The sequence below is a fragment of the Muscardinus avellanarius genome (genome assembly GCF_963383645.1).
Source record: "Muscardinus avellanarius genome assembly, chromosome: 2".
In the NCBI taxonomy this organism is placed as follows: domain Eukaryota; kingdom Metazoa; phylum Chordata; class Mammalia; order Rodentia; family Gliridae; genus Muscardinus; species Muscardinus avellanarius.
The window spans coordinates 60,176,274-60,193,650 of NC_137787.1; the positions used below are offsets into that span (position 1 = coordinate 60,176,274).

The 17,377-nt window shown below is 50.5% G+C and overlaps 2 protein-coding genes across 3 annotated transcripts; both read right to left on the reverse strand.

Moving 5' to 3' along the window:
- Positions 1-8,643: 8,643 nt before the first annotated feature.
- Positions 8,644-9,813, reverse strand: HOXD8 (homeobox D8; the record flags this gene model as incomplete). Of its 2 annotated transcripts, none has more annotated exons than XM_080690152.1 (2): positions 8,644-8,936; positions 9,312-9,813. In XM_080690152.1, the coding sequence occupies 2 exons, from the start codon at positions 9,811-9,813 to the stop codon at positions 8,644-8,646; spliced, it is 795 nt and encodes a 264-aa protein (XP_080546278.1). The 2 variants fall into 2 exon arrangements, with proteins under 2 accessions (XP_080546278.1, XP_080546277.1); XM_080690151.1 differs by having other exon boundaries at positions 8,644-8,939.
- A 5,583-nt stretch (positions 9,814-15,396) lies between these two features.
- On the reverse strand, positions 15,397-16,817 carry HOXD9 (homeobox D9; the record flags this gene model as incomplete). The annotated part of the gene is made up of 2 exons (XM_080689923.1): positions 15,397-15,638; positions 15,986-16,817. 2 exons carry the CDS (start codon positions 16,815-16,817, stop codon positions 15,397-15,399), a joined length of 1,074 nt encoding a protein of 357 aa, XP_080546049.1.
- Positions 16,818-17,377: the final 560 nt, after the last annotated feature.

Here is a 17,377-nt window from a genome sequence, read left to right on the forward strand (position 1 = left end):
AGCAGAGGCACCAGGCAACAACAAAAACTATATACATTTCCCAGAGAATCAAATAATGTAAATATGTGTATATATACATATATACTTATATAGACACATATATGTATTATATATACACACACATCAACTCATGGCTACTAGTTCGTATTTGCAGCTTGTTTCTAACGTACAGATTTAAGTGGGGGTGGAGTGGCGAGTAATGATTGAAAATAATGTAGCCCAGGCCAAGCGATTTGGCTATATTTAGACGAAGGTTGGAATAAAGGAAAGAAGAGTAGCGAGTCCTAAGGGAGAGGGCCGGGAATGCCTCCCCGCGCCTCACTCCCCCCCCCCCCCGCTACCCACTGCACATGCGCTGGGCTGGGGCCGAGTGCGTGGCAGCCCGCGGTGCGGGTCCCTGCGCAGCGCTGTGCTGTGCGGGGTGGAGCGTGGCACCTGGGCGCAAAGGGGCTTGGAGGCCCCACCCAAAAAGAGGCAGGAAATGTACTTTTCTTTTTTCAGGAAAACCTGTATTAAAAGCCTCAACTGTTCTGATTTGCAAGCCCTGTTCCGCCGAATCAGCAAAATCTCCATGTTTCCAATGAAACTGTCAGACGTTGTCGTTTGGATCAGAAATTTCACTGCTTCCCCTGACTCGACCATCGAGGTTCAGAGAGCACAACGTCTCCCTCCTGCAAAACTATCAACTCTAAGGGACCAGTTCCTAAAAAGAGGGCATCTTTACTTCGTTTCCGGGGAAAGTGGCCCTGGATTGGATTTAAATCTGAATCCCGAGGTCTTGATAGCTTCTTAGCTTCCGGTGCCCCTGCCTACCCTGCCCGGCCGCCGCAATGCGGCAAGACCGTAAATACCTCTAACAGCTGCCTGCCAGCCCAGGGTGAAATACTGTCTTTGTTCGGATTTCTCCTGCCTCTCCAGTTCAGAAAACAGAACTCTGGCGAAATATACTTATTTAAAAGAACATCTGAAGGGAAAACTTGCTTGGTTTTCAGCCTTGGCTCCTGGCCACATTTGTAAGAGCGAGCTTCGCTCTTTTTCCTGGTCTTCCCAGAGGCTGGTGCACCAGCCCAGATATAGCCTGACCCCTAGACACCAGGGCTGGGGCAGGCTATTGGCTTCCTCATCTATAAATGGACAGAGGTTCGGGCCAAGGACGCTGGGAGTTACACTTCCGGGCTTCTGAGCATTAGGGTACACAGTTATTTCGTTTCACTTTTGTGTTGTTGGGTTAACAGAGACAATGGGGACAATTCTGGCAGTGGCACCGGCCTTAACCAGTTTCCTCGTGAACTAAGTGGCCGGAGTTCAAATGTGACTCGCGGATATTTATTCTTCTGGATGCAATCGACCATTTCTTTCTAATATCCCCTTGGTGCTACTACTGGGCTTACAAAGAACCCCCTCAATTTTCTGCATCTACCCATGACATCACCCTCCGCAGCCTGCCCAGGTTCTTAGTCGATTGAGCGCAGGAAAAAGTGAAACTCTGAGCCCCCAGCCAGTTCATCAGAGCCATGATTCCACCCCAGCCCTGCCCCAGCCCCTGTCCCAACCAGCTAGGGGCACCTCAGTTATGGCGGGGCCTATGAACCCTGGTCAGGAACCTAGTTATCAATTGGTTTCTAGCGATATCAAAGAATGATGTCAACATCATCGTACTGTAGTAAAGAAGCAGTTACAAGATACAGCAACCCCGAATAAAAAATATCACTGAAGAGCTTTTGTTAGTGATGAGTTACTGACCCAGGACCATTCTGCAGACCTCAACTGTTCACAAGTGGTGGCCCTCCATTTTGAAATGAGCATGATTCCGTGGTAAATAACTAAAAATTCCTTTCTATAAAGGCCATTCATTGTTCAGAAACGTCTTTGCGACCAACATTGTTACAGTGGAATATTAAGGAGAACAATAAGTTAGGATTTGCCGCTAGGTGCTTTGAGGTTGATACCCTGCCTGCACATTCAGCCCCGTGCGCAATGCGGCAGACTGTCTGCAGGTTTTCATATGTCACAATGTGCTCCTGAAGGAAGAGGCAATAGGATTTGCAAACTACACCCTCCAGTGTCATTCAAAATAAGTCAAGTGGGGGAGGGAGCACATTTTTCTGCAAAGGTTAATTTTAATTCAGTGTTTTTGTTCAGTACATTTGAAGTAGAAGGAGAAATGTTACCATGTATTTATTGGTAGGCAAAACCCCAGCACATTTATAAAGCAAAAAGATCTACTTTTTTCCCAGGCTGGCAAATGAAAAACACACGCGAGGTTTGAACTTACAGATGCTTCACATTTCTGAAATATCTGTCGGGTTTATCCTAAGACCTGCACCAGATTTTCTGATATTATTGCTTCCCCAAACATGCATCCATTTTGAAACACAAAAGAATCCAAATTCACCTGACAAATTGTTAGGTGTGGATGGAACCTATCTTGAGATATTATAAAAATCGTCTAAGGACTAGAGAGATATCTTTAAATATTTAAAATTTCATCTCATACACAAGGCCCAATAAACCATAAACCCTGGAAATTAGCCAGCACCACTCACCAAAGCCTAGATTCAAAAACCATGCATAACCTTAGCACACAGAATCCACCCCACCCCCAACCAAGCCCTAACCCTCAAAAAACACCTGTTGGCCTCTTAGGTACCTCTGAACAGAGACAAACCGCAAAACCGCTGTTCTCCGGCGCAGAGTGCCTTTATTGACCCCCCCCCCCCGCGCCCCCAGCCGAGCCGTCCAGGAACCACTTACACAGTCTTCGGAATTCCCGGGCGGGGTTGAGGGGCTCTGATCTAGGCCGTGGGTTCTGCTACTGTCCACCTCTCCGAGTCTCGGGGAGGAAATGAGGGTTCCCCCCTTTGCACTTCTGAGCGCGGCGGGACCCCTCCAGCCCCCGGGGAGCCCCGGGGAGGGCGCGGACAGCAAACCTCAGCCCAGGGCGGCGCGGGCGGCTCTTACCGAGGCTGCGAGCTGGCGGCGGCCGGCCCGGGCGGCTGCTGTAATCCTCGGGGCTCCGCGGGGCTGCGCCCGCGCCCGCCGGGGTCCCGCTCATGCCGCGGGGGCGCGGGCCCGGCCCTCACCTGGGCAGGCCGGCGGGTGGGCGCCGGGGTCTCGGCGCCCAGCGGGGTCCCCGGCCCCCAGCCGCGGCCGGGCCGGGGCGGGCGCCCAGGCCGCGGCGGACCCCGCAGCCCGGCAGCCGGCGACTGGAGCCCACCTCTGCAGAGACAAAGGTTAGAAAAAGAGGGGGTGAGGCTCTGGGAAAGCAGAATGCGGGGGGAAATTCGCCTGGGAAATCAGGAAAAAGGCCGTGAAGGCGAGCGGCGCCTGCACATGACCAGCCGCAGCCAATGACGACCGCAAATAGGTCATAAAAAGGTCTATTACCAAGTTGTAAATTTTCTTCAAACAAAAAGGAATTTACTGCAATTCCTTGCGGATTTTGCACATACAGCTCGCAAGCGCCATGTTTTTCCTCCTCTCTCTCTCTCTCTCTCTCTCTCTCTCTCTCTCTCTCTCTCTCTCTCTCTGTTTATTACTCCCTCCTCTTCCTCTTAATCGCTGTCCCTATTCTCCTTTCCCTTTTATCTTGTCTCCTAGAATCTCTCTCTCTCTCTCTCTCTCTCTCTCTCTCTCTCTCTCTCTCTCTCTCTCCTCTTTTCTAGGATTTTTTTTTAATGGACTCAACCCTCCCTCTGGGTTGTCTGCAGTGTGGGAGGAAAATGAGTGCGAGCCCTGCTCGGGCTGGGGAGGTCATCCCTGCAGCCGCCCCCACCCTCCCCCTACCTGGTCACTTGGCTTCTCCCCCCTCTCCATTCACAAAAAGGCTTGTCCTGAAGGGTAGCCAAGCACTTCCGTTTTTAAACCCTCTATCCTGGGCAAGCCAACCTCAGCGATCTCGCCTTCCCACTCCTCCCCCACATAAGTCGGGGTCCTTCCCATTCTCTGGGGACATTCTCTAGTAGGAGAGTCACCAAAAAGACACAAGGCTATAAATGGTTTTAGATACGACTCTAAAATACCATCTGAGCACCCATTACCTTTATCTTTACAAAAACCTCCTCACAGTCGTTTAGGGTAGAAAAGAAACAATCTCTCTGGTTCCCCTCTGATATCCCTCACCTTAGGTCCCTCTAAAAGCAATTCTCATTTTTCTGAAATTAAATTGTAGTTCCCTTTCTTTCCTAGCCTTTCAGATGCGCATCCACTGAAGAATCTGCAATTCTGATGAGAGTGTCTCTCTCTCTCTCTCCTCTCCCTGTTCAAGAAAAGAGTGACTCCCCCACTCTTTTCAGCCTAAAAATGATTATTTTTTTAGGCAGGTGTTACATCTCCTTTGCTTTTCATAGGAACTTCTGAAAGCAAAACACCGTTTGTTGCCTTCCAGCATTCCCTTTCTGAGCATGACCGTCCTGGCTTCCACACCTGCCTGAAAGAGGTAACTGCCACCGTCAGCCAGCCCAATCCTTCCCAACATGCTGTCTGCAGACTACTACCAATACGTTTAGAAACATTTGCATTGGGTATCTGTGTATAAGTTATCTGCAGTTAACATCTTCACACCCAGTAAAGTACCTATGTGACTGTAGACTTCAGCAGGAAATGGCACAGCTTCCTCTGGGACAGCCAATTTGTATTCCATGAGAAAGTTCCGATGACTTTGAATGTCTTTTATTAAAGGATTTCTGTTACCACCTGTCAGCAAAAGTCTTATTCTTTCTTTTTAAAAAAAAAAAAAAAAGCCAATGGGCCACAATTTTGCTGGAGGGAACCATAGCAGCAGCTAGGGTCCATTAAAATGTTCTCTTTCTTCCCCTGCCCACCCCCAGATGCTCAAGGATTCTGCAAATACCTGGGAAGCAGAGTACATGAGCTTGGATGTGAAATGGTAACACCTTCTGCATTGAAGAATGAAACAGTGATTTATTACGCAATCAAATGGGGCAAATTGTTGGGCCCTTTCAAATCCAGAATATTTTATTCTGATATACACACACGAAGTGAGCAAAGATATTGTTTAAATGTAAAATTTTCTGAGAAGTAACCTCGACAGTCGATTTGCTTACTTTCTTCTCCTCTTTTACCCAAATAAAAGCACAGCTTTATGACCCTACTTTTCAGCTTGGGGAATGAGGCTGGGAGGCAGTTCTTTGCCTGAAATAGCAGCCATGTTTGCACTTTTTCCCCTCTGTGCAGAGGTAAGCAATGTATTGGTCTTTATGGAATCTTACAAAATGGCATCCCTGAGCTGATTTTTCTCTAGAAAGGATTGAGACTTAATTCCTCATTTGTACTTCTGGTCCTTACAAACAGACAGCCTAATTCATTCCAAAGGCTTGGCTCTTTCCATTGAAGTTAACATTTGAGGGTCCTATTTTTCTCTTAACAGCTTAACGGACCTGAGCAGACTGCCACAGTTCAGTGTAGAGAAGCACAGACTGGATTTGCAAAGGGTTCTTTGAAGGCCTATGCAAATTTTTGCAGCAAAATGTGTGCTTTGCCCAAACGCTCGAATGTTTACAGATCTGAGCCAATTAGAAAGGCATCTCTCTGCACTCGTCACTGCTAGTCTGCATGAGACACCATGATGGGGGGCGGGGATGTCTAGCCATTGTGAGAGAAGGTAGTCGTGTGTGTGTGTGTGTGTGTGTGTAGAGAGAGAGAGAGAGAGAGAGAGAGAGAGAGAGAGAGAGAGAGAGAGAGAGAGAGAGAGAAGATATTTCAAGGTCATCATTGGAGACAAATTTGTGTTTTTATAGCTAAAAAAGGAAATGTATAAACCACATTTGTAAGTAACATTTTCTACATGTGTACAATCTATGTATGTATATATATGTATAAATTCATATTCTCAATTCATATTCTCAATTCATATTCTCAGATACACTGGTGATCACAAGGGTCCTTTTCTTTACATGAGCTATGATTTTACCATGGTTTAGGCCAGTGGGGCCAGAGGCAAAACTTTTCCAGACCAGTGCAAAATGCCTAGGAATCGACATTTCTCTCTTGCCTTCCCCTGTACTAGGTCCTTTACCTGATAGTCTTGACAAAATAGGCAGTTCTAATAGTGACATTTGAGGAGCATTTCGTTCTTTCCTTTCTCTTCCTTCCTTTCTTTTCTTTGTTATTTTCAAGGTACAGGGGATTGAAGCCAAGGGCATTCTACCTCTGAGGTCCACCCCCAGCCTTATTTTTTCTTTGTTTCTTTTCTTTCTTTTTTGTGGTACTGGAGGTGGAACCCAGGGGCATTCTACCTCCGAGCTATACTCCCAGCCCTATTTTGTATTCTTTATTTTGAAACAGGGTCTCACTGAGTCGCAAAGGGCCTAAGTAGCTGAGGTTATCCTGGAACTGCGATCCTCCTGTCTCAGCCTCCCAAGTACTGGGATTACAAATGTGTGCCACCATGCTTTTCTAAGCAGGAGGTAGCAAGTTTCGCTAATAAACAGAAAAGTTCCTTAAATCAAGGGCAGATAGAGTTTAGCCAGCACTGGTCTTTGGACAGCTTATGCCTGAGGCTGTTCCCCAGCAATGCTCAATCCAAGGCATCCTTGCTCCATACCAGCCAAAAGCAATCCTCAGTGGACAGAGCAAAATGTTCCCAAATCCAGCATGCAGCTGTTTCCTTGTGTGCAAGTGTTTAAGCCTTGGCCACCTGTGATTTAAAATAGTCTTCCCTGGCTTAGGTTGATGGATGTCACAGCCATGGCCTCTTCCCTGGGTAGAAAGCCAGGTGGTGGCCTTTGTCTCTGACACATCCAGTGCCAACACTTCTCTGATCAATGAAATGGCAGGCAGGCAGGCAGGCAAGCAGGCGCCTACCAATACCTGGGGTAGGGGTGAGCCTGGCCCCAAACTAAGGAATTCTCTTTTCTTACCTGTGCAATAAAACTACTCTGGAAATGAAACCATGCCTGTTATCTATCTATCCCTATGTACGTACATAGAGATACCTCTTTAAAAATAAATGTGGCTTTTCTAAAAAGCAGAGCGCTTTTCAGTGTATATTGACAAGAGGCGCTTTCCATTTTTTCAGGGAGAAATGGTCCTATACTTGAATTTCTTTCTCTCTTTCCCCTTTTCCCATAAAATGGCAGCTGCAGGAGCAGGATAGAATGCAAAATGGGTATCTTGTTAATAAAGGACGCAAAACCCCCAGCATCAATGGGAATTCGGTGGAATTAAGCTATGGCGTAACTGTTCTCTGGATCGTCTCCCAATAGGCCTACAACTTGAGTCCCCAGTGGAAGTTCAAAGCTTTCATGGTGTCTTAGCAGGGTTATTTAAAGCAAGACGAAGCGTGCATAGCTTAGCCGGCTCTCTCTGCTACCAGCATCTCCCACCCCAGAATTTTTTTCATAGCAGGAGATGTGTGTAGCCCCCATCCCTTTATCACACCAAAGACATGGAGCAAGTCACTGATTTGTGTGAGCACTGACCATTATTTCTGACTCTTGAAAAGTGGTATTTGCAGCGGCGCTCAAAGACATTAGCTATAGAAAGAGATTAATTTCTTTATTAAAGAGCTAGCTATGACCTGGAGCGGTTGTTTACACTCAGAGTTTTCTGCATTTGCTCTCAGGGCTTGTTTCAAATAGGTGAAGCAATAGCTCTCCTGAAGAACAGCAGAGGACGTACCAACCGACATCTGAGATGCACACAGCAAGTTGGCTTAAAAGGAGCATGCGAACAGAGCAGAGGGAATACAAATAAATATGGCACCTACTCAAAAAAGCAGAATCAGTGGTGGCACTGGTTTAGAAACCTATCGATTTCAGGTGATAACAAGTGAGGTTCAAAACGAAAGCAAGGCAACTTGCCAGTGTGAAGCAAATAAGTGAAAATAGTATAATTATTTTTCAAGTATCAATTCACTCTAGATTATTTAATTGCCATAATTGGTATGGACTACAGAAAATGATTATGTCACCTTTGATACTGTCCTGAAACTTTTGTCACTGGCCCAACATTTTCCCAAAGTTTAAGGAAGCTGAAGAGCCTGGACTACACATTACACTCTTCGGCTAACTTGTGCTTTTTGAATATTTGGCCCAGACTTTTCCCTGACATATTACATTTACAAAATACTCAAAAGAAACCTGTTAGAAGTAAACAAAAGGCACCCGAACCATTTATCTTATAAAAGCAGAAAGAAAAAAAACATAAATAATACATTTAATCAAATAATATAAAGTAAATGTTCTGCAGGCATAATTTTAAAAATTAATAAACTTATTTTAATTTACTCACCATAAAGAAATTTTAAAATGCTCAAGTGCACTTGTTTGATTAATAAAGCATCTTATACTCAATTATTTAGTGCTAATCATTAGGAAGTTTACGTTGTTGAGGCAAATCACCCGCTCAGACATTAAAAACTACCATTATAAAAATAGAGCTACAAGGTCAGTATCAAATTACCCTTTCATAGGACAGCTCAAGGACTGCTTCTATGCAGTACTAGAAACTTTCTCTAAACACTCAAATCCCTTTCACAGCGCAGAAACCTCAAGAGCAGTGACATAAAAGGTAGCTTGAAACACAGGTAAGGTCCTTTCGAAAAAAGAAAATAGGTGGTATCCACTAGCATACGCTGATCATTAGTTTTAATAGTCTGTGGTAAAAATTTAAAGGTAGAAGTTAATTTGTCGGGCCTTCAGCTCTGTCTTCCTCCAGCTCTTGAACTTCCTTTTTGTTTTCCCCGTCCTTCACCTCCTGCCGGGAAACGGGAAATTTGTCCTTGTTGTTCTCCTTTTTCCATTTCATTCTCCTGTTCTGGAACCAGATTTTTACCTGCCTTTCAGTGAGGGCTAGGGCGTGGGAAACTTCGATCCTTCTCTTCCTGGTCAAATAAGGGTTAAAAAGGAATTCCTTTTCCAGCTCTAGAGTTTGAAAGCGACTGTAGGTTTGTCTTCCTCTCCGTCTACCAGGAGCTGCTGATTAAAACAAAACAAAAAGTGGAAATCAACCTCTTTCATGTGATGGCGTCTCTGCATGTTGCTGGAGGTTTCTGGAAGGGCTCTAAGAGGTGAAATATACACAGTGCTCTTTAGCTCTGTGCATATATATATATATATATATATAGGGTGCGCAGGCAAGAGAAGCAGAGACAAGGTCTTCACAATCATCTTTGCATGGTTTCTATTTTTTTAAAAGTCTTATTATTTTATGAATAAGAGCCACGGTGGCTATGCAAGAAGGAAAAGGAGGGGGAGAGGGAGAAGAGAGGGAGTTTTAAAGCTAGAACGTGAGATGAAAGCAGATTTCTCCCCTTCACCCCTCTTTTAAAAAAAAAAATGCATCCCAACCTTGTGGTCTCATCCAGGGAAACATTTGAGAAGGAGACGAGCTCTGATTTAAGTGGTCTGGGTCCTCGCCAATATTACCACTGGACGATTTACAGTCAGGATATTTTACCAGCTCGGCCTCTTGCTGGGTCGTAAAAATCGGCTGTCTCTGTAAGTTATCGTATCCGTAAAACTTCGCGGGCTCCCCGTGACAGGCCATCCCGCCGCAGGGGGGCGGCGGCGGCGGCGGCGGGGCGGCCGCGTAGGCGCTGCCCCCGCCGGCGTGGAAGTAGTCGAGGCCGGGGCCGCACGCGGGCCCCGGGGGCGGCGGGGACGGGAGCGGGCGCGCGCGCGGGAAGCCGGCGGCGCCGTTGCCATAGAGCTGCAGGGCGGCGGCGTGGCGGCCGCCGGGCTCGGGCGCGAGGTGACAGTCGTAGTAAGTGGGATTGATGGGCTCGCCCGCCGCGGCCGCCGCCGCCGCCTTGTACTTGGAGTACAGCGGGTTCACGAAGTACGAGCTCATCGGGGCGGCGCCCGGGGCCGGGGGCGCCTCTGCCCGCCGCGGCCTGTGGGCGCCGCTCGCCGCGGCCTCGCCCTGCCCGCCGCCCGCCGCCCCGGCCGGGAAGGGAGTGCGCGGCCCGGGCGCTGCGTCCGCTCTGCGGCGCGCGGGCACCTGGAGCGCCGCCGCTCAGCGCGCCCCCGCCGCGGCCCCCGCCCGCCGCGCCCGCCGCCGCCGCCGCGCGCCCCGCCGAGGCATTTTCGCGCCCCGCCGCGGCGAGCAGAGGCGCGAGGTGGGGCAAAGACGGCGCGGAGGGATCCGCGCGCACGCGGCGCAGCGCCCACGGCGCCTCACGCGCCCGAGATGCCTCCGCCGGCCTTAAAGGGGGCCGCGGAGCCGCCGGCCCGAGGGGGCGCGGCGCGGCCTCGGATTCGGGGAGGCAGGGAGGCCACTCCCCGGAGGCCGCCGAGCCGACGCCTCCCGCCCGGCTCCCGGGGACGGCCCAGCGGCAGAGATTGGCCCGGGCGCCTGGCGTTTCCGAATTCGCCGGCGCGGTTGACAGAGGTTGACAGCCCCGACCTGGCGTGGGTTGGGGTCTGACTTATTCGATTCGAGGCCACAAGTGTGGTCGCCCAGCCCGGGCGTTATCAGAGGAATCAAAGTCCCTCTTTTCCAACCGCAAGGGCCTGGTGGAAATGAGCTGTACGCTTACCCTTGACGCACTGCACGCCTGGCTGAGGCTCCCAGGTTAATTGATATTTAATGGAAATCATGCCCATGAATATAGTTTCCATCATTTCACCCTTGACAGACGTCAGTGCGGGGCGCGGGGGCTGGGGGCCGCGGGGCGCTCGCGGGCTCGGGGGTGGACGCGGGCGGCTCGGGGCCCGGGCCGCGCGGGCCGCGCCGGTTCCAGGCAGCTGCGGGCGGCCCGGCTCCGGCGGCGAGACTGGCCACTGCCGCCGAGGAGGGCCGAGTCTCGAGCTCCGCTTAAAGTCGTTAATTTTCCCTACAGACAAGGAGAAGCCTCGGCCCAGTTTGTGAGCGAGGAGGAAGACAAACAGCCCAGCCAAGGGGGCCAGTCGAGTGGGAATCGGTTCTAAGTTTGTCCTGATTTTAGCAGCTCCCTCCAAAGCTGCTTGATGTTACTCCAGCCGCCCCCCCCGCACACTTTCTTTTCTCTTTTCTTAATAAATGCAAAATATTTAACGAGTGGCACTTAATAAACGTAACGGGTCTCTGCTCTGTGTGTCTCTGTTCTCGCCTCCCTAGGTCCCTAGGCTTGTTCGTGGGTTCTCTGGGTGTTGAGCCCCTTCCCTGCGGCCTGATCCGGCGGCGTGAGGGCCCCCGGCTTCGGGAACCGACACGCCCCAGCCCACCAAGGACGTTCAGGCTTCAGCTGAAACACCACGCCCGCTTTCCACGCGGAGGGCTTGTGTCTAAAACCCCGAATGGCCTCAAAGACGCAGCGGGCCGGCGATTTCAGCTACCCCGCGCACTCCTTGTGGGTCGGCCCAGCCTAGTGTGAGCGGGATTCTGAGGTCATCAGGGTGGACTGAATATCATGTGTACAAATGGAGAAAATCAGGTTGAAATGGAAAGGCATAGCAAGATAATGTCTGGCCCGACTGTTTCTACAGACAATGGCTGGAAATGGTGAAGGTAAAGGGAATGTTAATGAATCTGGAGATGATAAAGGCATGCTTTATTGGACATGTAAATTGATAGGGATTGCAGAAGACTTTTGTTTTGGGGTGGGTGGAGGGCAGGGTTCACCTTTTATTTTATTTGTTACTACCAATTATCACCAAGCTTCCCTTAAATTCGAAGGGGGAAGTAACTGATTCCAACAGTTAAGGACACTGACTTTCATCTTGCAAATACCCAGTTAAAAGATTAAGATATTATTTTTCAATAAATCTTTGGAATTAACTAACTATAATTGTGTCTTTTAATTTCACTGGTGTGTATGTATGTGGTGTCTGTGTGTGTGTGTGTGTGTGTGTGTGTGTGTGTGTGTGTGCAAGAGTGCACAGTCATGTTTGAACCCTGGATAAATGATTGGGTTTGAAAATGGAATGGGAACAAATAGAAGACAGAGCCCAGATCTCAATGACACAAGGCACTTTTTAGAACTGTGGGATTCCTGGGGTGGGGCTGAGGGGACACTGCAAAATTCATTTCTACACATTTAGGCCTAATTTAGAAAACATTGCAACACATTTCCTCTTGGGACAAGATACATTTTTTTTTTACTTATTTAAGCATTTTATTTGTAACATAAATAGCAAAAGGGGCACTATTAACTTCGTAAATAAATATATATGCTTCTACACATATCTGTTTTAATAGAATGCATTAATTTAACACATTTTATAGTTTCAGTACTGCCATAACCCAAATTTTCTGAAGTCCTGACTGAGCTAAAATTTTATGCCTACCAGACATGACTGTAGAATTTAATAGCACACATTGTTTATTCTTGGTTAAATTTATCCTAATTTGGGATTAAAATAAGATTGCTAATATTTTAATCAAAACCTTTCTCCCGCAACTTCAGCTTTGGATCAGAAAGTGGAGCAACAGCGCTCTCTAGTGGCCAAAATCCAATTCGAGCCAACCAAGTCCAACTTACCTTTTCTTTTTCTCAAACCAGTGCTAACTTTGTTCTTCAGTTTGACTCGGGTTTGGACTGCTGACACTAATAATGCTTCATCTCCTTGATTGTCAACAAGTCAAGAACAGCAAACAGAGGCTTCTGATGCTGAGGATTGTCTTACTTGTGCTCCTAAGAGCTTCCAGTAGTGTCTTTGCCAAAAGCTTCCAGCCATTCTTTTTGCCAGATACCGAAGGTCCCTATTTTGTAATAGCTCAGCTGTGCCTTTTAAGCACAATCATAGGACAAGCTAGATGTAACATAAACCTTTTAAATATGTTTCTGAGAGGCATTTCCCCCCAAAGCCAGGAACTCCAACAACTAAGAAATTCTGGAGCTCAAAAATTGTTATTTTTCTTTTAAAGCTGCTACTTTGAGCACTAAACTATGAATATTTGCTATTTAAACTTTATAATTTTAATGTTTTGGGTCCATTTGGCTGGGAAATTTGGGAGGACTGAATTCAAAAGTGTTTTAATGATTTCTGAATGACGTCTGGAAAATCCCTATTGGGCTTGTGTTCATTTGAATTTCTATGGACAGTAAGTGAGATTTAAAATTTTTAGATCAAAAGTCACAGACAACCAAATTGACTAAGCATTTCCAATTGATTTTTCTAAACCAAAGACTTTTAATTAGATTGACTTGGCTTTTTCCTGCTAGGTAATCATTTTTCTCATTTTCATAAATGCTTTCTGCCTGTTCAGGTGTAATGACTTTTTATTAGGCATACAGATAAACATTTCAATATTCTTGCCATGAAATTTGGAGTGGAGGGCCGTGTATTTTTTGTGAAAAAGCATGTAACTACACTCCCCCCCCCCTTATGACCATACTTTTGGGAGACTCTTGCCTGAGTAATTGATCAAAGATCACTAACATCCCTAATGTCAAGTAAGAGGATGTTATTTGCTTTGCTTTGTTTCGTTTTGTTTTTTTAAAGAATCATCCACAGTCAAAATCTTATGTACAGCCACCCACCAGAGGCTACCTCTAATGCTCATCCTATTAAAAAAAAAATCAGAAATACATCACCTCCTCCTGCCTACTTCCCGCGTTTTTTTATTTTTGTAGGTGATCACACCTCACGGGGCGGGGGTGGGGGAAGCTCCCAAATCCCTGCCTTCTTGGTCCAACACAATCTTGTTTATATTTTATTGTCCAGATTTTAAGACCCAGTTTTGTCTGCATTTTTCCTTTCCTCCCACAAACATCAAAATGAGATGGTTTCAAAGCAAAGCGCCTGGCCTGTCGTAAACTCATTACCTCCAGACGTCTCGCCGGCTCGATGGCTTTATGACACCTTGGCTCTTCCTGTTTTCAAAGAGCTCTAGGTACCGGGCTGGCCACAGGGGCGGGGGTTCGCAGCACCTTCTGTCAGATCTGGGCCTTGGCTTTCCCTCCCAGCAACCCCCCACCACTTTTTCTTCGAGTCCCCTCTTTCATCAGGATCCCCAAGACCTCTGCCACCGCCCTCGACTTCCGCCCAGCCCAGGCCTCCCGGCGCCATGGCCTCCTCCAGGGCTTGCAAAGGCTGGGCTCTGCCTGAACCCTCACTTACAATGACCTTCATTTTAGCCTCTGAATGCAGACCTCAGAGGGCCGAGCTGGGGGCTAAACACACACCGAAGCAGGGTGGAGGGAAGGGAGCAGCGGGATGTAGGTGGTCAGGAGGAGTGCCTTGACCATTTTGATATGCTAAGGTCACTTTGGGGCTCCTGTGGGGAGGAGCAGGAGCTTACAAGCCTAACCAGCTTGGATCCCCAAGAGCCAGCAGGCCAGCCTAGCCGGGGCGTGTTGTTCCAGGGTGCAAAATTGGTCTTTCCCAGGTGTGGACACTGGTGTTCGCAGTTAGGACTCCATAAGCCAAGGAAGGCCCCGGATGTGGGCCGAAACCTTAACACACACACACACACACACACACACACACACACACACACACACACACACAAAACGACGCTTGGTTCCTGGGGCCCTCTGGCTCCGTTGGTTACTGCTGCACGGCTGATCTTGGGCCCAGGACACAGGGTTCACCAAGACCTCCAGGGTTTGCACTCTAGGCCAGGTCTGCCACACAAAGGGAAACTGAGAGGCACTTCAAGGAGACCTGCCAGGTGGAAGGGCTCTGAATATTTAGCAATGTCTCCCTCCCAAGGATGGAGGAGAAGTCTACTGAGGGTGTTGTTTTCAGAGAGGCAGAGAGAGAGCAGGCACACAATGTTCAGGGCCAGTATCTGGATTACATTTTAATCAGTTCAGCATTTATTGGTAGGAAGCGGTAACATTTACAAGTGGTCCTCAGGCAGGACCCAGAGGGCCACAACCCAAAGCGGCCTACCGTGCCCAGTCCACCCCAGACAGAGCAGCTGCTCCAATGCAGAGAGCAACCCCCAGCCCACCAGAGGCCCTGGGCTCCTCTCGGGTCCTCACTGGCTCCCTGAGGAAAGGGGGCTTTGGCACACTAGTGGGCAACTTGTCCCAGAGCTTAGGCCTGGGTGAGGGGTGGGAGTGTCCACACGATCTCCCTCTACCTTCAGATTCTTGGAATTGGGGAGCGCTTGGCCCTGTTTGGGCAGCACTAGGGCTAGGCTACAGCACTTTTTAGAAACATAGGGGGACATTTACACAGGAGAGGGCTCCTCAAGCCAGCGTGCACTCACAAAATACAGTATTTCCTAAGGAACCAACAGAGCGGGAAAGGGGGGAGTAGGACAGGCAAAACCCCAAAGCCACTTGATTTCTCCGACACATAAGCGAGCAAATACCGAGTCCCCCAAATAACTCACAGAGACCAACCACACAGTCACTTCTACCTAAATTGAAAGAAAAGAAAAAAAAAAAAAACAAAGTCTGAGTCGCTGGAGAGTTTCTGGAAGTCAAAAGTCAAGCACCCACAAAGAAAACCCCGCAGCCGTTGAGCGTTCCTGCCGGCGGGCGCCGCCGCCGCTGGGTCAGTCTCCTTTGGGGCATTTTTCCTTGCTCATCTTTTTCATTTTCATCCTACGATTCTGGAACCAGATTTTGACCTGTCTCTCTGTGAGGTTCAGAATCCTGGCCACCTCGTAGCGCCGGTCCCGGGTGAGGTACATGTTGAAGAGGAATTCCTTCTCCAGCTCGAGCGTCTGGTATTTGGTGTAGGGACAGCGCTTTTTCCGGGTGGAGCGAGCGTGGATCCAGTTTGCTGCGGGGTTGTCTACGAAGAAGGGGGTTTGCAGGAAAGGGAGCGAGGGGCGGAGGGGAGGCAGGGAGAGACGACAGGGCAGGGAAGAGAGGTCGTTAAATTAATTTCACCAAGGATGGCCGCTTTTCACGACTTGGGGGGAATTATCATAAAAAGCCTTAATGCCCGCGCTCTGTTTACCGTACAAACCGCGCGCCCAGGGTAGGTGGTTATGGAAGCTTTTTTATGGGTGCGTGTTGCTCGCCTAGGCTTGGGTAGGCGTCTAGACGTTTTTATAGGTTAGTAAAACTATCAGTTTTGCACATTCGAGCCTTACAGGTTTCAGCAATAAATCAGGGGGCAATTTCTTTTGCACTTACTTGGGTCAAGTTGCTGCTGCGGCGGCTGCGGCGGCTGCTTCTCCTCCTCCTTGAGCGGGCAGCCGGGGCTCGGGTGGTCGCTGCCGGCCGCGGGCTCGGAGGAGCCGCCGGGCCCCGGCGCCGCCCGGCTCCCCGCCCCGGGCCCGGCGCCCCCCGCCGCCGCCGCGTCCCGCAGGAACGAGGTGCACGGGAAGTCGGCGGCGCCGCTCCCCTGGGGCTCGCGGGCCGCGGCGCACTCGGGCCGCTTGGAGGAGGAGGGCGCGGCGGCGGCGGCGGCGGCGGGGCCCGGGGCCGCTCCCGCCTCGGGCTTGACGCCGTAGTGGCGGCCGGGGCCGGGGCCGGGGCCGCCCGCGCCGCCGGGGAAGCCGGGCAGCGGCTCCATCCAGGAGCGCGCGTAGCGGCCGGGCTCGGAGGCGGCGGCGGCCAGGGGCGGCGGGGGCACGTACGGGTGGTACAGGCCGCTCATGGCCGCCGCCGCCGGGGGCTGGGCGGGCGCCGCGGACCACGAGGCCGAGAACACGGCCGACTTGGGTGCAAAACTACACGAGGCGAACTCGGCGGCGGCGGCCGGGCCGTCCGCCACACCTGCAGGCCGGCCCTGCGCGCCGGGCGCCGGCGGCCCGAAGCGCGCCGCGAACACCTCGTCGCCCTCATGGCCTATGAGCGAGTCCACGTAGTAGTTGCTGAGGGCGCCACTGGAGGACATGTTGGGCGCCGCGCGCTCCCACCCGCGCCTGCCCTGCGCGCCGCGCCGCTCCCCGCCGGCGCCCGGCCGGCCGACTGGTTCGCAGCCTGCCGCCGCCACCATTGGTCGCGCGGCCCACGTGATCATATTTACCAATACCGGGAGTAAATCAGTCCGCTAAACTGGGGGCTGCTGTGATTTAAAAAAAAATCATCATCAACGTAAGTGCGGTAATTAGAGCCCGCAGGCCCAGGTGTGCGGCCGCCGCCGGCCCCCGCCAGGCTGCGCGCCCGGCCCGCGCGGCGCGGCGGCGCGGGGACTATTTGTTCGTCTCCTCGGCCTCTCGGGTTCCTGCGGTCTCCGCGCCCGCGCCGCCCCGGCCCCGGCCCCGGCCCCGGCCCCGGCCCCGGCCCCGAGCCGGCCGAGCGCGGGCCGGACAGGGCGGCCCCTGGCGCCCGGGGAGGCCGCTCCGGCCCGGCTCCCACCAGACCCACCCTCCCGCATCCCCACACGCGCTCTCACAGCTTGTCGTGTTGTTTAAAACAGGTGGAAGACCTCTGTAATGATATTATGCCTTTCAATAAAAATTTTATGAGGTGTATTTGATTATAGATTAATGTGTCCCTAATAAAACGGACGGATGGAGCAGCTCAGAGGGCCCCTCCGCCTGCCACGCTCACACACGCCCGCGCAGCCACACACAGCCT